Source organism: Astyanax mexicanus, chromosome 6 (assembly GCF_023375975.1).
Source record: "Astyanax mexicanus isolate ESR-SI-001 chromosome 6, AstMex3_surface, whole genome shotgun sequence".
NCBI classification, from domain to species: Eukaryota; Metazoa; Chordata; class Actinopteri; order Characiformes; family Acestrorhamphidae; genus Astyanax; species Astyanax mexicanus.
Genome location: NC_064413.1, coordinates 26,204,109 through 26,229,475, shown reverse-complemented (window position 1 = coordinate 26,229,475; position 25,367 = coordinate 26,204,109). Strand labels below are relative to the sequence as shown.

At 37.7% G+C, this 25,367-nt stretch overlaps 1 protein-coding gene and 1 long non-coding RNA gene across 4 annotated transcripts; both read left to right on the top strand.

The window, feature by feature from the left end:
- The first annotated feature begins 5 nt into the window (after window positions 1–5).
- LOC103038083 (complement C1r-A subcomponent-like) lies at window positions 6–24,203 on the top strand. 2 transcript variants are annotated; one of them, XM_022673816.2, is made up of 14 exons: window positions 21–112; window positions 5,924–6,046; window positions 7,630–7,831; window positions 8,168–8,348; window positions 9,279–9,419; window positions 9,573–9,769; window positions 13,995–14,142; window positions 15,273–15,391; window positions 15,561–15,639; window positions 17,649–17,783; window positions 17,892–17,966; window positions 18,199–18,395; window positions 18,801–19,015; window positions 23,262–24,203. In XM_022673816.2, the coding sequence occupies exons 2-14, from the start codon at window positions 6,009–6,011 to the stop codon at window positions 23,620–23,622; spliced, it is 2,088 nt and encodes a 695-aa protein (XP_022529537.2). In that variant the 5' UTR covers window positions 21–112; window positions 5,924–6,008; the 3' UTR covers window positions 23,623–24,203. The 2 variants fall into 2 exon arrangements, with proteins under 2 accessions (XP_049336061.1, XP_022529537.2); XM_049480104.1 differs by lacking the exon at window positions 5,924–6,046 and having other exon boundaries at window positions 6–112.
- On the top strand, window positions 11,114–12,309 carry LOC125802348 (uncharacterized). 2 transcript variants are annotated; one of them, XR_007439390.1, is made up of 3 exons: window positions 11,114–11,285; window positions 11,428–11,498; window positions 11,570–12,309. It is a non-coding gene; the product is annotated as an uncharacterized LOC125802348 (long non-coding RNA). The 2 variants fall into 2 exon arrangements; XR_007439389.1 differs by lacking the exon at window positions 11,114–11,285 and adding an exon at window positions 11,299–11,356.
- Window positions 24,204–25,367: the final 1,164 nt, after the last annotated feature.

The following is a 25,367-nucleotide window of genomic DNA, read 5'->3' as shown; positions in this document are numbered from 1 at the left end:
CTGACATTTAAACTCTGGCTGCAGCGCTCAGCTCATTAAAAACTCTGGAGATTCTCTTGGCTGGAAATGTTTAAACCCAACTGACCATGGACAGATTACTTCTAATACTCTGGTAAGTTTAAGAAATTTGTTTTTAAGAAACGGAAGTCCAAAATGTTCCTGAATAAATGAAGAAAAGGTGAAAACATTTGATTTCAGAATATGATCATATACTGTTATGGGTTATTTAGATTCCAAAATGAAACTATATCAGTTATGTAGTTATAAGCTAGATAACTAGTTAGGTTAGCTAGTTTGATATGTCTCTGGTTTAGAGTTAGCGATGTTTAATTTGTAAAAGAGATCTGTGCGATTCATAGTCATTAGCTAAGGTGTTCACTAACATCCCTCTTCCTTAAGCCATGAGACACATTTCACACAGCCTTCAATGCATTTTACATTCTATTAAACTAATGGGTAATGCACGTTAGCCGTGTTAATCCACTTTATGTGTAAATTAATGTTAACATGAACGAGTAAAGGATTGCTAGCACTTTCCGTCTTTTTCCTAACCCTCACTGTTTCTGTCAGAAATCCATGAAGGCAGAATTATCCTCTGTCTCTGTTTATACAGCGATTACTTTGTGTTTTAAGTTTTTAAAAGTTAGAGGGTTTGTTGTGCTGGATATTTTGCTAAGTACAGAAGATTGTATATATGTCTGTGTAGCTGTATATGAACAGAGTTAAACACTGCTATTTTTGGACTGGACCCGTTTTGAATACACTTGTTAAGTAATGTAAGTCTAGGCTACTCAAAGCCAGTAATGTTAGTATAAATCTATACTGCAGTAGAAGTGTATCATTTCAGAAACTTGGCTTAATTTGTTTCACCACCTTTACAGGTCACTTGCTTTAAAACATTTTATTGTTAGCATTATTTTAATGCAACAAAGCTTAAAAGTTGTTATTTTACGCATTAGCAGTACAAAAAGTCAAAATAACAAGATAATTGTAAAATACATGAAATCTAACTGCTTCCACTGTTGATGCTGCTATACAACTGAATATATAGGACCTGTGTAAATGTATAAAGACTTTTTATAATTCATTTAAAAGCTGTTTGACCAGTGGTTTCTATGGTCCCCACTTATATGTGAGTCTTGGTCCTCCCAAGGTTTCTTCCTCCTCCAGCTCCAAGGGAGTTATTCCTTGACACCGAGCTCACTGGGGGTTTTGTATTTTTAGGTTTAATGTTTCTGCCTGTGATCAAATTTCTGTAAAGCTGCTGTAAAAGAGCTATACAAATAAATTTGAAAAAAAAAAAAAACATATTCACCATTAATAATACAAATATATTGTGTATTTGTCCTGTAGAGAGAGGTGGCAGAGACAGCAGAATACAAGGACCAGGGTGTGAAGCAGGTGCCTGCTTCACTAAACTGAAGTCTTACAATCCTTACAGTGCCTCCTTACTGTATGGGCAGGGTTTATTTCCAGCAGCCAATGCCTGACTAGCCCCCACCTACCCGTTAAAACAGGGTCAAAACTAACAGCGAGGAAATTCTCAAACTGAAGCGTAACAAAAAAAAAATACTGAAAGCAAAAACAGATTTCTTATAAAGGTAAAACACAAAACGGAATATTAAACTTCAATTCAATATTAAAGCCCCACTAGGTAGGATTTCCTTGATTTTTTATCTTTTTAAAGAAGTAAAATTACAGCTTGAAACTCACTGCAGCACTGCATTGAGGTATAATAGGAGGATTGCCGGCCCTCTAGTGTCTGTGCCGGGCTCCTCTGAGCTCAAACCAGACTCTGTAAGTTTTCTGAAGCGGCCGCGGCCAACGCTCGCGAGAACTGCGACCTGCTTTCCGACCTTTAGTTCTAACATTTCTACAAGGACTACTGGTTCATTCTTTACAAACTAACATACAGACACTCTGGCAGAAGCTGGAAAGAGACCGAATGTGCCTGTGAAAGCCAGAAAGCGAGAAAGAGAAACTAATCGGCCTGAAACATTTATTACACTCTGCAACTGTAGGGGGAGCCCACGAGCACAAAATCTCAATCCTACCTAGTGGAGCTTTAAATATTCTACATTAAACATGATTTTAAAATTCTTGATATTAACCCTCCTGTTGTGTTCGGGTCAAATCTGACCGATTTACAACTTAAAACACTCGTAAATATTGTGTTTTACATCTGATTGTCTCAAGGCCTTATGATATCCTCCACACTATACACTTGAACACATAAAAGTGATGATTTCTTCTTTCATTGAATTTTGAGTGTTTTATTCAACCTTGTTACACCTGTGGTGTTCCCGGTCAAAAGTGACCGGCATAGGAAATGAATGGGTAACCAGAATATATTCATTCATCAGACATAAAACATTCCCCCCATACATACCACCCCAACTCACTTACTCACTCACACACTCACTCACACACACACACAATCACAATCACACTCACACTCACACTTCAGATTGAACAGATTGAATGTCTTTTGCTGGTACACATCTCTTTTCCGTGCTTATGTCCCGATCCTTCCACATTAACCAACTTCCTGATGATACAATGCATCATATTTTCACCCAGCCTAGACAGGTGTCTGTTATGTCCCTGACTCCAGGGCCAACACGGTATGCGTTGGTATCTCATGTGGATGACATCAAGTCCAGCTTCCGACCCTTTTCACCAGAGTTCATTGAGGAAATTATACTGGAGATGACAAACCTTGAGGGGAAGCGTGTGTTTGGGGACACCTGGAAAGAAATCGACCTGGTAGACCTCCAAGTCTACATAGATCTGTTGATTTTAGCAGGAGTAAATCTCTCAAACAATGAGGCTACAAAAAGGGAAAAACAGGGAAATATGGAATAAAGATCTGGCCAGCAAGTGATGCCAGGAGCAGCTATGCCTGGAATATGCAGGTATACATGGGAAACCCATGTAAGCTCTGTGCCCCTAGAGACAACAAAACAAGCCTGAGGTGTTGCAAATATGATGCCTATGTTTGCAAGGTCCACTCTGACCATGTGCATGAATTCACATGCACACACACACACACACACACACACCTTCATGTTGAGTTTTGTGTTTGGTTTTCAATTTATTATTTATAATGTTCATTTTGTAATACATTTTCAGTGCCTATTTGTACTTTCACTGCAGTTATCTTATGTATAACTCTATAAATTCAGGTTAAACACAACTTTGAGACATTGTTCACAGCTAAAAAATGTTGTATAAAATTTGGTGGTGAAAAATGATTTCTGTGCTAATTTAAGAGCAGTTAAAACTGATCGGTCAAATTTGACCGGGAACACTAAAGTAAGGGGCAGGAGGTGAACACGACAGGAGGGTTAATAAGTTCTCTCATTTTTAAATTGAAATTTCTTGGTTATGAATTATACTTTTGGTTCTCAAAACATCTGAACCAACAATTACTTCAAACACACAATTAGTACTGTCATGTCCTTGCACTGTTTCCCTGTGTTTTTTCCGTATGTGCTCGTGTTTCTGTGAGTTTGTTTACCTGTCATTCTGTGTTCCTGTGTGTGTTCCCCACATGACCCGTGCTCCTCTGTATTCTTTCCCAGTTCATTGCCTTCACCTGTATCTTATCTGTAGCTCCGCCCCCTCGTTACCAGTTTCTCCAGGTCTACTGCAGCATATGAAGCTTTTAGTTTCTTGTTCACATTTGCCTTCTGCCTTAAAACACATTTCTGTTCCACTTTAACAGGTTACCTGCATTAAAACATTTTCTCTACGTTAAAACACAGTTCCCTTTTTAGACTGTAGTAGATAATAAAGTGTTTTAAGAGTTTTCCACATTTCTGCACTGGTTGTGCAGAAATCACAAACAGTCCATATAAAACAGAATGTGGATTCCCGTTTGAATGTTCTGTTCCACCTTAAAAGCACCAGAAATAGTGTCTATAGCCTAAAGCCTGTGTGCTGCCAAAGCAGCTTTGAAGGTATAATGGTAAATTAACGGCATTTAAGGTGGGATAGCAAATTCGTGTGAGTTATTTATGTAAGGTAAAGCGTGTTTCAAGTGCATATTTAAAAAAGCTAAGTAGATCTACTTACACGTAATGTTGTAGCTTGAGCAGCTTGTGCACCTTAACGAAGATGCAAGCCACCTGATCAGTAATGAACCAGACATGGAATGATATGATCTACTTTAGGGGGGCTTGAATCTGTATCACAATATTGTTCCTGGCATAGATACTGCATTGTTTTTGTAGTATTTAACATTATATGAAATAAGTATATTTAAATGTTTTGACCCCCCAAACTATTGTTTATACCCCTTTACAGGGGGTTGAAGTCTTAATTGGGGGGGGTCTGACCCTCCCAATACCCTCTGTAATTCGCACCCTGCAAAGAACCATAGGTGTGTGTAAGAAGGTGGTCAGTGCCTTCTCTTTCTTATGAAAAAACTCAAGATGAACTCAATTTGCCTAAGCACAAACTTGTCACAGAATCCCCCACACTGAAAAAAATGATGCGTAAAATGTACTTTAAAAAGTTTTGCAACTTTCTGCATTTTCTAAGTAAATTTAATTTCATGTAAATTTAGGTAACTTCAACTCGGTTTCAAGACTTAAATGTTACATCGAGTAATGCAGTAAACCGAACTTTAGTCAAATCTTTCTTTTAGTAAACTTTACTTAATTAATTATTGCTGAATCAATCCTTTATTTTAGTAACCTTTACTCAATTTGTTAATTTTAGTTAAAACACACGTTAAAATATTTACATAATCTCAAAGAATAATTTGGTAAACAGACCAAGTCTCTCTGTCTTAACACATGGATGGCATGTAACACATTTTTTTAGTATCCTAAAAAGAGAATATGTGTGTTTTAACTAAAAATATTTACATTTCAAGAATTATAATATATTATGTATCATAAACAATTTAAGTAATATAAATTAAGTCAATGTAATTAGGTAATACTGTATGCAGAAATTAAGTAAAGGTTACTAAAAGAAAGGATTGATTCAGCAAAAACAAATTAAGTAAAGTTTACTAAAAGAAAGGGTTGACTGAAGTTCAGTTCACTTATTTACTCTATGTAACATTTAAGTCTTGAAACCGAGTTGAAGTTACTTAAATTTACATGAAATTAAATTTACTTTAAAAAAGCAAATGCAGAAAGTTGCGAAACTTTTTTTAAGTAAGTTTTACACAACAATTTTTTCAGTGCATCAGGTGGGTATTCCGTCAGAAAATGATAGGAAGAGTTATGGAGCAAAAGAATGCTATTGCAAAAGTGATCTGTACTGAAAAGAAAACAAGGCACCTTGTACCCACCTGGCAAAATGTGGACATCCTAGAGCCTCGGCCATAGCTCCCTTATTCTCTCACGTACTTTATGAGTAAAAAGAAACCTTTAAGTGTAACAGAAAGTGATTTTATTTATATTGTGATACATATCGATATCGACTGATATGGAAAACTATATTGTGACAAGATTTTTTCTATATCGCCCATCCCTAATATAGAGTACCAGTCAAAAGTTTGGACACCCCTTTTTTTATGTATTTTCTACATTGTAGATTAATATCAAATACAAACAAAATACCAAGAGAATGCAGATCTGTCTTCAAAACTTAATGTATAAAGTATAAAACAAATTTGGTTGGTTTAACACTTTTTGTTTACATAAATTCATGTGTGTTCCTATATATATATATATATATATATATATATATATATATATATATATATATATATATATATATATATATATATATAGCCATCTCTGCTGTCCACACCACACTTGTGGGTTCAGAGGTTTATGTTTTAGGTAAACCACAATGTTACCACAGCAGTTTAACATTTAGAATAGACATTTAAGTCCAGCTCATGAATCAGATCCAGTGGTAAAATGAAGGACTGGGAAAAGTCACGTTGTTTCTGCTGGAGAAGTGAAACTTGGGGAGGATCTGATGTGTTTAAAGGAGATACATTATCACTCCAGAGCAAATAAAACAAAGCAGAGGAGCTTACAATGGAGCTGCTGATCCGCAACAGCGCTTTCTGCTTACTGTAAGAGTCTCTTTTATTCTTAATGAACCTCTAAACCAGTTTAATTAGGTCTGTAACGATTTCTAAAAGGTTAAGATAGATACAGACAAAGATGAACCCGGTTTGAGTGGGGTTTGGTTTTGTATGTAGTGGTTTTTGAATGAGGTGTTCAATTAAAGGTTAAATTTCTACAATTCTGAAATATAATTAAACAGAAATTGATTTAATCCAAAGTGTGTGACTGTCACTGGTAATTTTAAGGTTTGAGTTTGGTGACTCCTTGTTTTGGGGGGTTAGCAGGTTTGGATAAGTAGGTTTCAGGGCTAGAGGAGTTTACACTTACATGAACATACATATAAAATGTAATTGTGTAGGACTGTTAACCCAGTGGGTCAAAAAGAGCCTAGAAGTCCACTCAAAAGTTTTATTTTTTACTGTTTTTACACATTATAGAATAATAGCAAATCAAATATTACAACCTAAAAATGTATTCAGTCATCCAAGTGTCAATTACAAGGTCTTCAATTTCATTACTTATATTTTAATTTTCTGTTTCAAAAATCAGTTCAGAACTAGTTCTGTTGAATGTAGAACATTTAATTAAAGCATTTGAATGGTTATAATGAATTGAACACTGTTAAAATTTTTAAATTTTTAAAAGGAGCTCGTTTTTTCTCCAGCAGTTACCCAGGACACCTAAATTCTGAAAATAAGATCATATTAACAAACACAATTTCACACACTCTCTTTTGATGATGCTCCTTTGAGATGTTCAATATATGTCAGAGACTTCATGAGATAAATTGTTTGAGAAATTGCTTTAAGGAATTTTATAAGTCTTTCAAAGTTTCAGTGGCACAAACGTCACTATGGGCTTTTTTGGGCTAAAATGGTAATACTTATACTACTACTACTACTACCAATAATAATAACAATAATAATAATAATAATAATAATAATAATAATAATAATAATAGTATTGACTATATAATGCCACAAACCACTGTGAAAAGGATGCCTCCTCTAGTAATTATTGTAGTAATACACTCTAGTAATACACTGTAATTATTGAATTGTTACTATTCATGCTAATGTAACACTTTCAGTGTTGATTTTACTTATTTGCTTTAAACAGGGTTTCCACATATGCACAACATATGCATCCTATCAACCTCAAGTGCTTTTTGTTTTTATAATTTTTGATGTTAGTTAAATATTTCAGGTGGCTCTTCATACATTTGCTAAATATATTAACCAGAGTCTGCAAAACTGCAACATGATAAAGTTAGAAACAGCTGGTGTTGTAATGTCCAGACCAATGCAAAAAATACTGTATTAAAATTGTTTAAATAATTTCTACAAAAAAACAAATTCAAATGTAATAAACAACTAGAGCTAATGATTCCACCAAAGTGTCTTGAGGATTTTCTGAATATTTTATGACTGTTGGCAGTATTTATATAACACTGAGTGACTGCAACTTCAGGGTCGGTGACTTCCTCTTACATGTAAAGATGATGCACAAAGGAAGGGTCCACAGATTCTTCTTATCACTCTTAAACACCATATTTAATCAGCTCAACCTCTCCCTCTCTCTTTTTCAGTGTGCTGTGGGTGAGTGTGAGTGTGTGTGATTGTGAGGTTCTCATGTATGGGCACGTTCAATCTCCACTGTATCCTAAACCCTATCCAGCTGATCTCAATAAACAGTGGAACCTGGAAGTTCCTCACGGTTACAGAATCAAGCTCACCTTCACCTACCTGGACATTGAGCATTCTGCTAACTGCTACTATGACTCTCTAAAGGTGAGCAGTGCATTCCTCTCTGTTTATTTTGTCTCTTATTTGTGAATGATATATACTGGCTGGAAACAGGACATTAAATTCCCGTATCAGCAGGTGAGATGCTCATTCAAAAACACTGGTATGTGTTTGCTCATATTAATATTTTTAAATGGCCACAGGGAGTCCATGTAGGTCTAGACAGAGCATGGTATGTTTGGTTTGTTAGTTTTTTTGGTTTGGTTTCTAAGTGCAAAAAAAGGAACTGAAATTTGCAGCTATTATCTGTTCTGTGGTAATTCTGCTGACTGTCTTATAAACTATTTTGGATTTTGTTTCCATTTCTCTTTTATTGTGAAGGTTTTGGATGGCAGGAAAGTTTTGGGGAAGTTCTGTGGCCAAAGATCAACAGATGCACACCACCCTGGCCGCAAGTCCTTCTTGTCTTCTGGCAATCGTCTCCAGCTGGTGTTTGTGACTGACGGCTCAAACCCAGATCTTCAGCCACACCTCGGCTTTTCTGCTTTTTACCAGGCTATTGGTATGATATGAAACATTGTGGTTTTAGAAGACATAAATGCTCAGTAAAAAAAACAACAATAATAACAAGTTGTATTTAAGTTCAATTTTATGGTAATGTTTCCCCTACATTTTTTTAATGGCCGGGTGACATATAAGTCATGAGATCAAAGGAATAACTTTTTTTTTTTTTAATGTATACAAATAGTTTTTAATTTTTTCTTAACCCTTTCATACCTGAAGTATCTTCCAGTGATGGAAGATATAGTAATGCTGTTTCAGTTTATAATATGCACAAAAGAAAATATTAATATTATAATATAAAACCTATATAAACATTTAAATTCATTTAAGAAAAACATTTAATTGCTGTTTTTATTGTATATTTTATTTAACAAACCATCTCTAAACCGTAAAATAAACATGATAAAAGTGTTCTAAATCACATAAAATTTGTAAAAATTGGCCTTGACCTTTGCTCATTGGCTTTTTTCTTGTAATGCGCAGATGTCTGAGTTAAGTCTGTTCTGATGGACAGCAGGTCTCAGTTAGTGTTAGATGCAACAACTTTAAAACCAAAAAATAGACAGGAAACATTAACCAGACAGTCCTAAAAGTCCTTTTCACAATTAATAGCTAATTTGGTATTTACATTTATTTAAAATGTATCTGTTTACATAGAGAACTTATTAAAAGGTATTTTTGCTCAGCTGCACATAACTGTCACCACAAAAATCCTGTTAAAAAGCATGATTGGCAATTCTGTGATTTCTGACTTACAAAAATTGATTTCTTACAAAAACATGCTGCATTGTTTCAGTTTACGGGAAAGCAAACACAAGCTCCATGATTTAAATTGAAATGGCAACATGATAGATTATGAACTAATAACAGTCCCTGTTCTAAATGTGTAGATTGTATATAATAAATATGTATTTCTGTGTTTTTTCAGATGTGGACGAGTGTAGCTCTCCTGTATCTTCTGAGGACTCTGGACCCCTCTGCTCTCAAATCTGCCTCAACACTCTGGGGTCCTACCAGTGTGCTTGTCATCATGGGTATCAGCTGCGGGATGATGGGCGTACCTGTGACTGTGAGTGATGCCTCTGTTTAAATCTCTCTCAGTTTTTAACCTTAGCCATGCAGTATATATAGTTCTTCAGAACTTTATACTACATTACATTAAACAGCAACAGAGAACTCTAACAAAAACATACATTGTTATTGTGTATGCTCTCTATACCAGTACAATGTGGAGGGGGCATTTTTAAGGAGCCTGAAGGAACCCTGTCAAGCCCTGGATTTCCAAGCTCTTCCCCACTCAGACTGAACTGCACCTATAAAATCACTGCGAAGCCAGGCTTTGAAGTCACTCTCAACTTTAGTGACAGTTTTCACATTGAGCAGGTCTTCAACCAGGGACACTGCCTCCACTGGCTGCTGGTATGACACATAGTTTATGTCTTTTTATAATGTTTTTCTATGACAGCCTAGTTGTTTTGTATATAGTTCTTATTTCTTGTTCAGATTCAACAGAGTAAGCATCGAGGAAAGCAGTTCTTGAGTGAAGGATCATTGATAATAGTTTGATAACGGCAGTAAGTTTAGACAAACATTTTAAGTGAAACACTTTTCTTTATGCTATTAAATTCTGTATGTATAAAGCTTGTTTCACAAATGTATTCAGCTCCTTGTGATTTTGCACAAATTGTTGTAAGTACATGTAAAGATGTTTTTGCAGAAATGCTTTGTAAGACATTTTGTAGGGTGCCACAGTATCAGTTCCCTTTAATAGTTCCTCAGTGACAAATAAGTTTATGTCTTTGCATATCACACAATGCAATCAAGCTGTTGGGTAAAAACCTCTATGCGACAATCTCTAATCTCTCTCAGAAACAAAGGTGACATGTCAAATCAGAATTGATTTTTTCATGAATTTAATTGAATTTTCTATCTCTATGTGTCTCTTAATCAGAAGTCACCATGTGAAGTCAACTGAAATCAAATTTTATTTAATGTAAAAAAAAAAAACAATCACAATTTGCCCTCAGACAGCTTGTCGTTAAGGTTAGCTAGCTCGTCACTAGCTTTAGTTCTCTCCCCGGTCACATTAGTATTTTAGCTAGGTCATTGCTATGGTAAGCAAGCTTGTTACTAATGTTAGCTAGCTCGTCGCTAGCATTAGTTCTCTCCCCGGTAACATTAGTATTTTAGCAAACTCGTCAGTAAGCTTTGCCAGCTTGTTGTTAAGATAAGCTAGCTCATCGCTAGCTTTAGTTCTCTCCCCAGTAACATTACTGTGCTAGCTAGCTTTTTGCTAAAGTTAGCAAGCTCATTGCTAGCTTTAGTTCTCTCCCAGTAACATTAGTGTGTTAGCTAGCTTGTTGCTAAGGTTAGCGAGCTCATCGCTAGCTTTAGTTCTCTCCCCAGTAACATTAGTGTGCTAGCTAGCTTGTTGCTAAAGTTAGCAAGCTCGTTGCTAGCTTTAGTTCTCTCCCAGTAACATTAGTCTGTTAGCTAGCTTGTTGCTAAGGTTAGCGAGCCCATCGCTAGCTTTAGTTCTCTCCCCAGTAACATTAGTGTGCTAGCTAGCTTGTTGCTAAGGTTAGCAAGCTTGTTGCTAGCTTTAGTTCTCTCCTTGGTAACGTTAGTGTTTTAGCTAGCTTGTTGCTAAGGTTAGCAAGCTCACCGCTAGCTTTACTTCTCTCCCCAGTAACATTAGTGTGCTAGCTAGCTTGTTACTAAGGTTAGCAAGCTTGTTGCTAGCTTTTGTTCTCTTCCTGGTAACGTTAGTGTTTTAGCTAGCTTGTTGCTAAGGTTAGCAAGCTCACCGCTAGCTTTAGTTCTCTCCCCAGTAACATTAGTGTGCTAGCTAGCTTGTTACTAAGGTTAGCAAGCTTGTTGCTAGCTTTTGTTCTCTTCCTGGTAACATTAGTGTATTAGCTAGCTTGTTGCTAAGGTTAGCAAGCTCCTTGCTAGCTTTAGTTCTCTCCCTGCTAACATTAGTGTGTTAGCTAGCTTGTTGCTAAGGTTAGCAAGCTTGTTGCTGGCTTTTGTTCTCCCCCTGGTAACATTAATGTATTAGCTAGCTTGTTGATAAGGTTAGCAAGCTCGTTGCTAGCTTTAGTTCTCTCCCCGCTAACATTAGTGTGTTAGCTAGCTTGTTGCTAAGGTTAGCAAGCTTGTTGCTGGCTTTTGTTCTCTGCCTGGTAACATTAATGTATTAGCTAGCTTGTTGATAAGGTTAGCAAGCTCGTTGCTAGCTTTAGTTCTCTCCCCGCTAACATTAGTGTGTTAGCTAGCTTGTTGCTAAGGTTAGCAAGCTTGTTGCTGGCTTTTGTTCTCTCCCTGGTAACATTAATGTATTAGCTAGCTTGTTGATAAGGTTAGCAACCTCGTTGCTAGCTTTAGTTCTCTCCCCGGTAATGTTAGTGTGTTAGCTAGCTTGTTGTTAAGGTTAGCATGCTCATTGCTAGCTTTAGTTCTTTCCCTGGTAACATTAGTGTGTTATCTAGCGTGTTGCTAAGGTTAACAAGCTCATTGCTAGCTTCAGTTCTTTCCCTGGTAACATAAGTGTTTTATCTAGCATGTTGCTAAGGTTAGCAAGCTCGTCACTAAGGTGAGTGCTCTCCTCGATAACATTAGTATGTTGGTTAGTTCGCCGCTAACATTAGTTACATTACTAGTTTGTACTTTTCTCTAATTTTTTTCAAATGTCTGGAAAATTAGTTGTGGTCCCTGAGGTTTCGAAATGTGTCAGAATTGGCTCTGTGCACAAGATGGCGCCACCTAACTTCCGGGTAGTGAGTGGTAGGTATACTAGTTTCCGGTTGGAGTTGTTGTGGGGAGAACTGCGGGCAGGAGTACAGAGTGAAAGCGACCATGAGTGTTTTTAAAGTTAAGGAGAAACGAAAAACACAAAACAAAAAAAAATGACTGTGTTATTTTTATAATTAAAGGATCCTCTATAAAAAATTGGAGACACTGGGAAACATAACAAACTGTTATATTTTAATAATAAAATCAAAAAAATTAAATTCAACATCAATACTATTTTCATGAAACTAAGGATATACAATAGTAAACAACTATATATCTCCCGATGCCAGTATAACTTACAGAGGGTCTAGACACAGGGTAGAACTTATCTATCTCTCTCTCTCTATCTATATCTATATATACATAATTATTTATAAATAATATATATATATATATATATATATATATATATATATATATATATATATATATATATATATATATATACACAAAATATAAATATAAAATATATATATATATACAAAATATAAATATAAAATATATATATATAATATATTATAAATAATGGGTTCTGGGTTAATCACACACTGAACTGTTTGAAACTAAGGATATACAATAGTAAACAACTATATATATATCCCGATGCCAGTATACATTATACATATTTATAACTTACAGAGGGTCTAGACACAGGGAATAACTTAAAAATAGATAAAAAATAATATTTATATATATATATTCTCTCTTACTCCTGGGCGCTGTACATCATTTATAGTTATTTTTGGTAAGTCCTGGAGAGATCGCGTGTAGAAAGCCATACTGTCTGCTGACCGGCGCTGAAAAGCGGAAATGACTCCGCCTACCAGTCGTAGACCGGAAACAGGCAGCGTCGTCTCATGCAACTAGCGAATTTACATTCTGCTGAATGTTTCTTTTTTCGGAAAGTCCTACATACAAATTCGCAATGATTCACATAACCAATGTGTATAACTAAATAAAAAGGGCATTGATTGGATACTGAACAAAAATGGGAATAACTTGTTTTTTTCACTGTTAGCCAATCTGTGTGCAGATTTTAGACACACAGAAAAAGGAACGATTCGGTCTGTTTAAATGAATTGTTAATGTTAAGTAACGATAGAAAAAAGGTTAACGTCAGACAGACTATTTGGACTTAGCCGTTCTTGTCCATAGTCTCCGAGTCCACCTAACCCCGAAACGAAACAGATTCCAAACAGGGTCGAATCTGAGATGAAACAGAGAACACTCGTTTTTGGTATCGAGACCGGACTCGAGTACTACACCACTAGGTAATAAAGATATATAAATTAAAAAATCTGCGAACCTGTGAACCTGTGACGCAAGCGGCTAAAGGAAGGAGCATTGAAGTGTCTCCAGGGCAAAGTTGTTTACAAACCTCACCTCCATTCACAGCTAAGAGCAGCAGACATAGCTAAATGAATGAAAATGAATCAACAGTGGTCCACTGAGGAGAGCAGCACAAGTTTTAAAAGGAGCTCGGGTTCCGCCGGGTTGTTTTCAAATCGCCCCCCGACTTCTGTTGACGCCCACATTCACATACATAGTGAGAGACTCCTTGAAGCAGTGGAAACACGGGCCGGTTCTTAAAAGGTTCACAGGTTCACAGGTTCGCAGGAACAGGCTCCAGCATCGGCATGTGCAAAGGTATCAAGATGTGACATTGTTCAAGGAAATTCAACACAATGAAAAAAAGTTAGGAATAATTGTCCACACTTGTCTAACTACTGAAGGAAACAAACCACTTTTCCCCCCAGAAATCAGTGTTTTATACACACAGGGCACAAAGAAAAAATCATTCGGATTAGATGTGTTTCATCTCTTAATATTATATCTTTCACTCCTACAGGTAACCATCCCAGATAAACCCGCCCAGAAATACTGTGGTGACAAAAGCCCTGGTGTCCTCCACACTGGTTCCAATATGGTGCAGCTGGAATACTACACAGATGATGAAGGAGAGAGCCAAGGCTGGAGCCTAACCTACACCACCCAGAGTGAGCAGTAAACTAGAGATAGAAAAACTAGAAGGACATTGTAGCTAAAAATGCCAGCATGGCTTGGAATGTTTAAATATAGAGTGTGTATTTGATGGATTCAATCTCAAAGGGAGGGAAAAAAATGTGTTCAGTTGATCAGGGGCTTGTTTCACAAAAGGTGCATCCAAGACCTGCGAGTGAAATTCAATATTTTGGCTGTATTTACATGTTATTATTATCAATATTATTATTAGTAGTAGTAGCAGTAATAGTAACAATCTGTAATATTGCTAATATAAGAAATAATAATAAAATATTAGTAATAATATTTTAAATAATAATAATTTAAATGCAGTGATTAAAAGCTTTGTAAATTAGTTGCGTTCAGCAAAAGTTCATGAGCTCAATATTATCTTAAAAATGTATTCAGTGTCTAGTCCATAGCATCTGTGCTCCCACCTAGGAAATTGAACTGAACCTTTATATTTACATATAAAAACAATAAAAATAGTAGCAGGTATTTAACATCAGAAATATGGCAGAAATATGTGACATGCTCAATAGATCGTGGCAGTCTATTTAACTATATAAATTAGTAAAGTGGATTTACAGGTGTGTGTCACATGAATGGGTGAGATTTTTGAACAAGGACACAATATATTGTTTCAGCACCATCGTTGCAATGTCACATAAACCCATTTTTATCTGACTCATAAGGTGTTTCCTGTTTGATACAAAAGGAAAATAAATATTATTTAATTTAAATGTATTTATTAATGCAATTTATTTTATTTTGAATACACGTAGTGCATTATTTTATGTCATGGCATGGTGGAATATTTACTTCTAGCAAAATCAGTTTTTTTTTTTTCCAATGTCGTGCAGCCCTACTCTGAATATTATTTATATGCTTGTCTATGAACAATCAAAGCATACATCACATTTTAAGGCAAAATCAGATTTGCTGTAATTCACTTAAAACACGTGAAACACACTTCCTGCTAAGTTTGCGAACTGTGAAGAAAAATGGTTTCAATATGCTTTTGTAAAACAGGTTTTTCTTGTTAATTATAGCACTATTCTATAGGTAAATCCATTAGTTAGTCAGCCTGAACAGCATAATTAAGATTTGTTCATCTGTTTTAAAGGAGTGAAATGTGAACTGAAAAAAACAATCATCAATGGAAAGGTGACCCCAGACTTCCCCCAGTACTTCTACAGAGACTACATCCATGTGACCTGTGACAAGGGCTACAAACTCATGATGGTGAGAGGATGTCTTGTATAGGTTAGGGCTAATGATGTCGCCACTGATTGTAACACCAACTGATATCCTTTTGCTTCTCTGTTCATCATGTACTTTTCTCCTCCACCTTATTTTCTCAAACCTTCTCCACTCTCTCCTTTCTTTGTTTCTTTCTCTCTCTCTGTTCCAGTTGGGGAAGGAGATTAGGAGTTTTAGGTCCATGTGCCAACATAACGGGAAATGGCACTTGCCTTTACCAGAGTGCAAGAGTAAGCCGTTACAATGACACCATGTGTTTTGTAATTCCTGTCAGTTTTTCATTTTGTATTTATTAATATTAGTATTATATTAACATTGTTTATAGTGTTTTTTACCTTGGGCTTTTTACTTCTATGTCCAGTCATTATCACATGCAGGAATACAGTAACTGTTTGATAAACTGTATTTTTTTTCCAGTATATACCATCCTTGATGTATATAACCTTGTATCTCTATATTTTCAATATTTAGCTTTTTAACATAATGTGCATTTTACATTGATACTTTATATTGTGTAATAGGGACAATATGTTGTGAAAATATTGGTTTCACTAACAGTACAATTACTTAAGCTGCATGATGCATTTATCATCAAAAAAACTTTTGCATTCAGAAAGAATCAACAAGGAATGACACCTCATAGGTAGTCATGCCAGACTGTGTGGCGTGCAATTTCAAGCGGTGCCAGCTCACCTTTGGTCTTTCTTACAGGCACTTTTACATCCCAGTGCTATGTAATGAGGTCCTGGAAACAGTGGACCTACATTTCTGAACACACACTCCAGTACATTTTTCCAACAGGACAATGCTCATCCACATACTGCTGCCATCTTAAGAGTCTGCCTTGAAGTCACACATACTAAACCATGGCCAGTCACTTTACCTGATCTGTTCCTGATTGAAAATGTGTGGAATGCTTTTGGACATGCTACCAATACTCCACCTCTAGCGCATAATAAGCAGTAACTTCAGGAATTTTCAAGCTGCATATGTTGAATTATGGCAGGACACCATTATGAACATCTTTAATCCATGTCAATATGGATGTCATGTTGCGTTAGAGATTCATTACCCACTAATTCTGTATGTGCAGCTCAACTATTAAGTAACTTTGCAACCACATACTTCTTTCTGAGTGCAGTTAGTTCTTTGTTGACGGATGTATTTGGATTGTTTTCATCAGCACACACAATCAACACAATTGCCAGGTTTAATAGCCTTCCAAACCTGATATTATAATAAACAATAAACTGGCACACTGCCTCTGATAAACCCAAACTGGTCCAGAAAGATAGTAGCTGCGTTCCATTCTAAAGGCAGCTGCCCAACTGGGCAGCATTTTAGGCAGCATGTGCGCTCCTTAGAAAAGGACTGTCCGATTCTCTAGACAGCATATGATGCCTTCATAGGCAACATCCTTACTTTATTCCAATGATGCATTTTACCAGTTTAGAGTTCCAGCGCTCAGACGGAGTCTGCACTGCGACGGGAGTTTCTTTTGGAACGCCCTTTGGGTCTTAATGCCTACATTAACATCTGTGTTAACACGACAAATCTAAATCTTAAGACGGCAAAACATGTTGTGTCAACATGTTACTGTTGGACGTCTTAAGACCCAAAGGGCGTTTCATAGTTTCTGCACAAATGTAATTCATTGTCCTCTGATTTAGCTTTGATGGCTTATGAAAACTATTATTAGATTATGGTTAAATTACTCATCTAGTCAGAAATAAATTAAATAAATAAATAAAACTGACCATACCATAGTATGAAGTGATGATATATGTATGAATTAAAGTAAATCATAAATATTTATGTTTGTGTGTAATATGTGGATGAGTACATTGCTGCACAAGTGCAAAGAAAAGTTGCAACTGCTTTGAAATTTACCCTGAGGTAAGTGGCTAACTTAAATTTGTAAACGGTGCACAACATGGTCACAACATGCTAGATGTAATGACTCTGTGCTGACTCCAAAGCATGTCCCAAACATGCTGCCTCATGAGGTTGTTTATCACATAAAATGCTGCCGAATGAGAGAGCTGCAGTTTGAAGGCAATGACTTCATAGGCAGCTGCCTTCAGATTGGACCACAGTTTATGTTAAACTTGGATGTGCTTTGATCACCAGAATTCAGTTTCTGAGCCTTTATTGTTTTTACAATTACAGTTAGTACATTTATTCATCACTGTGTATTTGTCCTGTGTAATGTTCATAAGTGCATAAATGTGTGTTTCAGTCATTGACTGTGGAGATCCCAGACCTCTGCTGAACGGCGGTGTCCGATTTCTCTCTGGCTCTAATAACGAGTACCGCTCCCTCATCCAGTACCACTGCAATGAACCATACTATGCTTTCAAAGACGTTCATCATGGTCAGAGTTGTACTGCTGAGTCGATAACTTAATCAAATTTAGCACTGATATTCAGTTTTATCACATTCATACAGTTTCTCTGCTCACTGCTTCACTATTGTCTTGTAGAAAATTTTAGCTGTGCTGCAGACCGCAAGTGGAGAACCAGTGATGAAAATGCTGTGATCCCTCCATGTTATCCAGGTATTGATTTTTTTACTAGTAAAAGCTGCTTTCATATGCTCATCAGATGTTCTTGTTTTCCAATTTATTAACACTTCCTTGCATTTAAAATTATAATAATGCACACACCAACAATAGTTAGATTGTTTGTTTCTTCTGTTTTGCTTTCTTCTAACATGTTTTTGTATGTATGTATGTATGTATGTATGTATGTATGTGTGTGCATGTGAATGTGTGTATGTGTACATGTCAGTGTGTGGTCGCCCTACTGTAAGTCTCTCTGGGCGTGAGCGGGTGATGGGAGGAAAGGCAGCTCCAGCAGGTGCTTTCCCCTGGCAGGTCTTCCTTCGCACAAAAGGAAGAGGTGGAGCAATCGTCATTGGGGACAGATGGCTCATGACTGCAGCCCACAATCTGGAAAAAGAGAACTTAACTAAAGAAAATGTGAAGGTAAATCTCTGCAAAGTGTTATCAGTTATGATTTAAAATGTTTAATAAGCATTTGTTCATTGATTCATCCATTAACTTAATTAACCATCTTTAAAGAATAGAATTTCCCCTCAGGGATCAATAAAGTATCTATCTATCTATCTATCTATCTATCTATCTATCTATCTATCTATCTATCTATCTATCTATCTATCTATCTAGAAGATTAGTGTGTTAATGTTAAGTTGGTAACTAAGAGCAGAATTAAGTAGAATTTGCATTATTTTATTGGATCCCTTTTACTTTATCATATCATTCAATATGATTAGTCAGTTATGTCCTATTTGTTCTGCAATATGAACTTTTTAAATAAGTAATACATTGTTTATCTCTGTGTATAAGTGTGTGATATAAAACTTTTTGCAGGTGTATGTTGGAGACATCCTTGTCAGTGAACTCGTGAAGCACCAATCGCTTCCTGTTGCATCGTTACACGTCCACCCAGGATACAAAAACAACGCCATGAGAACAAATTTTGATAATGACATTGCGTTGATCAAGCTAAGCTCTCCAATCACCTTTAACTCAAATGTAATGCCAGTCTGTCTGCCTCCACAAGATACTAAACTGGAAAACAATGGGTAAGACTTCCGCTATTGACTACCCAGTCTACTTTCTTAATTAACATATTCTGATTATTTAAAATAAATTAGATAAGCACTTTTGTCTTTGAAATTAAGTAGGTGAGTGATTAATAACAGTGTTAATCCTACTATTGACATTATATTAGGTTTGCCAGGTTATATGCTGTGGTTGCTGACTGTTATATAAAAAGTTGTCTCCATGGCATTTATCGCCATGTGTGCACACAACAGAATGCCAATTTGGACCATTGTCCTTCTTTTATTTGTCCTATCATTCCATTGTCCTACCATTCCTTGCAGACATTAATTCTGGGCCAGTAGCAAGTTAAGTTACGTTACTATTAGGGATGCACCGATACCAGTTTTTCCTTACCAATACCGACTTTTCTGGTACCTGCCGATACTGAGTACCGATACCGATACCAACTGTTTTATCCTGAATAAGATATAATAACCTGATTGGCTGCTCCGCCTTTTTTTTTTAAAAAGATCTGCTAAGATGATTGGCTGCAGTAGATAATGATTGACAAGGAGCTCCTGTTATCGATATGAAATTATTCAATTGAACAGGTAATGATCAAAATATGGTAAAAAAAAAAACAGGAAAATCTTCAAACGCTTTTCAGATTTTCTATTTTTAATTTTTATTACAAGATATATGTGCAGTGTATCTTTAAGATTTTTCTTTAAGGCAGGAGTCTGAGGTGAGCGCTGGGTGGGGGCTTGGTGTGTCACGTCCTTGCCCTGTTTCCTGTCTGTGTCCATGCCTGAGTGTTCCCCACGTGACCTGTGCTCCTGTGTTTCTGTGTTAGTACTTTTCCACCTTTGTTAATTTGTAGCTCTGCCCCCTAGCCCCAGGTGTTTCCACTTCCCATGTGTGTTATATAGTCCTCCTGTGTCTGTGTTTGCTTGTCGGTCTTTGCACTAACCCCTGTTGTTTTGTCGTTATGTGTTCATCCTCGTTTATAGCCATAGCTCCTTGCTCCTTGTTTTCTCTTTGTTTATTTCTTGTTTATTTCTTTGTTTATGTTCCTTGCCCTGTTTATTTTGTCCTGTTTTAGTTCTTAGTTTGTTAGCATCTCTGTTTGTTTGTTATTAGTATCCCTTGTTTGTTCTGGTTTGTTTCTTTGTTATTTGCTTAATAATTATCCGCTTACCTGCATTTGCGTCCGCCTCTACGTCTTCCTACCTGCATCACCCTGACAGAAAGACAGACCTAAGGATGGATGTAGCGGGTAATTCTGGGACTGGGTCCAGGATGGCCATCCGCTGAACCCCCTTCGGGACCCCGGTGCAGGAAACCCCGAGGCACCCAGGCCGGAGGAAGCCTCGGAGTAAGTGTGTTAAGGGGTCCCACTGAGGAGTACTACTTTTGGGACTACTTAGACTTCCTCACACCTGCATCCAGTTCGGAGGACGAGGGCTGCCCTCCTACACCAGCACGCCTGCCGCTGCCAGAGCTCCCTACCCAGCCGTGCTCCAAGACTTTCTCTGCGGCCACTGAACCACGCTCCGAGACCTCCTACGCGGCGACCCAGCCGCGCTCCGAGACTTTCTCGTGGCCATTCAGCCACACTCTGAGATCTCCTCCGCGGTAGTCCAGCTGTGCTTCGAAAGTTTCTGTCGCGGTGATCCAGCCGCACTCCAAGATCTTCCCTTCCCTCGCACTCACTCTACCGGCGATCCCGTGCTTCCCACACCAGACTCTACCGGTGACTCAGCAGCTCCAGTCCGGGTCTTCATGGCACCTGCGGTCTCAGGCCCTGCTACTGCAGCACCGGATCTCCAGACGGCGAGCTCTGAAGCTCATTCGGCGGCCACGCCCAGCTCCGAGGCTCACTCAGCGGCCACGCCGAGCTCCGAAGCTCACTCGGCGACCACGCTGCGAGTCGCCGCGTCGCCAGCTCCTGCTGTCCAAGTTGCCACCCCGCCGGTTCCAGCTCCCAGAACTTTGTCTGGCCCTAGGCCCCGCCTACCTAGGCCTGCCCCTAGGCCTCTGGACTATGCCCCCAGAACTGTGCCCTTGCTGGCTCCTTGGACTTCCCCTCAGACATTAGCCAGTCCTGAGCACCCACCTATGTTTTTTGTGCCCTTGTCTCTCCCTGTCCTGGTCCCCATGTCTGTGTATGTTCCTGTTCCTGTCCCTGGTATTTTCTCTGTGCCTGTCCATGTCGTTGTGTTTGTGTCTGTTCCTGTTAATGTCTTTGCCCCAGTTCCCCAGTCCAGTCCTGTTCCCTCTCCTGTCCAGACCCCTGTCCAGTCTCCGTCCCCTGTCCAGTTCCCCAGTCCATTCTCCGTCCCCTGTCCAGTTCCCCGTCCAGTCTCCATACCCTGTCCAGTCTCCCATCCAGTCTCTTTTCACGCACCATGTCTTGTCCCTTGTTTTTCCTGGCCCCAGGGTTCGTTTTTACACGCCTCGGGAGCTGTGCGTTTAGGGGGGACTTCTGTCACGTCCTTGCCCTGTGTCCTGTCTGTCTCCATGCCTGAGTGTTCCCCAGGTGTTTCCACTTCCTGTGTGTTATATAGTATGTGTCAGTGTTTGCTTGTCGGTCTTTGCACTAACACCTGTTGTTTTGTTGTTCTGTGTTCATCATTGTTTATCGCCATAGCTCCTTGTTTTCTCTTTGTTTATGTCCCTTGCCCTGTTTAGTTTGTCTTGTTTTAGTTCTTCGTTTGTTAGCCTCCCTGTTTGTTTATTAGTATCCCTTGTTTGTTTTGGTTTGTTTCTTTGTTTATTTGTTTAATAAATATCTGCTCACCTGCATTTGCGTGCGCCTCCACTGCCTGCATCACCCTGACAGGGTGTGTGTGTTTGTGCTGAAGTATAGACCTGTAAAAAACGCTGCAGTGAAACAGTGTAACGCACTCTTTCGGTTCTAATTAGTGTATCCTATAGTGAAATGGTTTCATAATCCTGACATTTAGACAATTTTAATTATGTATAACATGTCCACATTGGATCAAATATGGATGTACGAAAAACGCAAATATGAAAATTATGATGAATATTTCTAATAAAAAAGCATATTTTGCCCCAAACGTTTATTTTCTGAAAGGAAATACAGCTAAATATGCGAGATAACTAAAAAGCAGATATTTTAAGAATTAAAATGGCATATTGGGTGTCTATATTGAAGCTATAATTATTCATAAACACAGACAGATAATAATTTTAATAATAATATTTTTCTGGCCTGCCAGCAGGCCGGGGCATATTAAGAGGTTTGAGACTGTTACTCAGGCAAGTATTAATTATTTAGTTGTTATGTTGGCTGGCTCCTGTATTCAGATCTGTATTGTGTAAACTGATATAGTAGTTGTAAAGTTACTCACCAGGAGATGGTGGACGCCAGTAATCCTGCTCCATAGCGTTAGTGTTCAGCTCGGTTGGCGGGTTAGTCAGGTTTGGTTGTTTACCGTTTGCTGTTTGAGCAGAAAGGCACACTGCTGCAATAGCACTTGCTATGCTGCTCCATTTGTCTGTGCTTTCTACCCGCGCTGTATATGCCGCTATTTTTTACTTCTGCATTCCAAACCTGGAAATGGTATTGGCCAATACCCATTGCCAATACCAATACTGTGTGTAAGTGCCTGTATCAGTGCCGATACCGATATGGTATTGCTATGGGTGCAACCCTAGTTACTATAATTCAGCAGTTTTCTGTTCCATACACAATTTTGGTTGTGTGTTCTTTTTATTGCTTTTTATTAAGCAATATAAAGCAATATTATTTTAGTCCCATTACTTTGAATAATGCTGCAGGTATCACTTAGGTCAGGTTTGATAGAGCAGCTGTATTAAGTTTGTTCCAGGTTTGAATCCCAGATGCCATCAGCAACCAGAGTCTGAGAGACTCTCTCCTCACATTACTCATAAGATGATATTGGTCAGCACAGGTGTCTGTTACATGTTGTATCAGAGCCAGGTCACTGCGCTTTCCTCTAAATACACTGTTGACCCAGTAATACTAAAACCAGCAGCAGTTGGAAAATATGTATCGGGGTAGGCAGGTGCTAGTGTTCAATCTCCTAGTGTCAGCTGTATTACTAGTGATGAGGGGAGTCCTAATGAGTGGGTTGGGTAATATACCAAATTGGGGAGAAAATGAAATAAAAAAAAAACATTGTTCCAGTGAGTTCATACATTCTATATGAATTGTTTGTTAAACCTGTTTTGTAAACCTTTTGCACACAGATGGAAAAAATAATCAGGTTTTTCTACTTTGTTTCTCCATTGTTTCAGCTGGGTTTCAGGATTTGGACTGACTGAAACACATGCGGCATCCAATATGCTCAGGTACATCAAACTTCCTGTTGTGGACCAAGACACATGCCGCACATTTGTGGAGAAAGAGAGAGCGATCCGCTCAGATGTGGCTCCACTGACAGATAACATGTTCTGTGCCGGATTCCCTGAGGGCGGAGAGGACACCTGTTCTGGGGACAGTGGCTCAGCATTCGTTGCGAAAAACAACGAAGAGTACTGGGTGGCAGGCATCGTTAGCTGGGGAGTTGAATGTGCTAAGGCAGGGAAATACGGCATATACACCCATGTTTCAAAGTACACAAACTGGATACAGAAAACCATGGAAGAGAACCAGTAAGGCTAACTTAAAGAGTGCCAGAATTAGCAAATGATTCAACATCAATGTAACGTGCATATTGTGTCTTTAGCAAAAACAAATATTTTGTAACAATACATTTTGCCAGTATTTACTCTAAATGAACACATTGTTATGAATGTAGAGAAGTGTTAACCTTCATTTAAAAGCGTACATTTTATTCAATTTGTAATTTTTAATGGTGGGGAGGGTAATTGGTTAATGGTTAAGTTAAATCATTATTGTTAAATTGTTAAATAATAACATTTTTGAGTTATGTAAAAAATGCTTGGATTTAAATTACAGGATATAAAAAATAAAATAGATAATTAAGCTTGGAATATAAGTCTTGAATCATGTGATTTGTAGTTTTAAAAAAAATTGACAGTTAAGATAAAAGACCTGATGCTGACTCAAATGCATGCATGTATATTGAAGATAATGTTTTTTTTTTGTTTGTTTTCAAAATCATTGTGCAGCTTTGCCACAACTGAACTAAGATCTAATTACCATATAGTCACCAATTATCATGACAATCAGCTATGTCTATTAACATCAAAAAAATAAAAGCCCATCTTCCTTAATTATGACTGGTTTTCTTGTTTTGTTGAAAAAATAGTGACAGATTGATCATAATTTTATGTGCATAAGATCATCATTTTATAAGCTTCTCATGCACTGGGTCAGGTGTGTGTTCGAGTACATTGAACACAAATGGGGCCGAAGTTGAACAATTATGGGGTTTTAGTCCAATTCTACTGAGTGGATACCACTAGTCCAGTGAAACAATGATCAGTTCAGTGAAGTTTCCACTTGTCCTTTAACCTGTTTATGCATCAGGAGAGTTTCATCAATGATATGGGACCAGATTCATAAAATAGAGACTTGGGAATTGGGACCTGTTTGATCTATATTTTTTTTTTTTCCAAAAGACATAAAAAAAGAGTTAATCCAGCTTTTGTTGGACTCATTTTCTCTATTTTGGCACATTGCTTTGAGCATTTGATTGCATTCAGTGACGAGAGTGTTAGTGAGGTCAAGGTGTTGGAATGATGAGTATGATATCTGAACTTCTCAGCACAGTCCACTACTTTATGATTTCTAAAAGATTTAAATACTTCCAGAACCTTAACTAGCAGAGATAGTTTTCAATAAGAGTCTGCAGCTCTTTAATAAACTTGGCCACCATTTTGATATGAAAAAATCAAGAAGGTTTTATAGGCTATATCCAACAGCCTGTGTGGTCTCTGGACTTAAAGTAGTCTGTAGGGTGACAGAGTGAACAAGTGAACAGAGTGAACAAGTTTGGGAAAACACCCATCAGTGCATTGAGAACATGCTCTGGTGCCACAGAAATTAAGCCAATAGTAGGTGATACGTCCTCATATCTGGCTGAAGACCGGGTCTGTCTGTCCACAATGAACCTCAGATTTTCTGAGGAGGGTAAAAATAATTACTGAATGTACTGGTCTCTTCACAATACTCAGTTAAATCAATGATACATCAATTAAAATAGACTTGTCTGTCCATTACTCAGTTTCACTTTCTTGCAAAGTCTCATTATTAAAACCTGTTGTCTCTGGTCTGTTTAATGAGGCAACATTCAATACCACACCCTGGTAAAACTATGGACATGTGATTTCTTGGATGCTGGGATGGTGGAAGATTTTCACCATCCATCCCATCCAGCTCCCAGACGTAAACCCCAAATCCTCCTGAAGGTCGTGGCAAATTTGAGGTAATCTTTA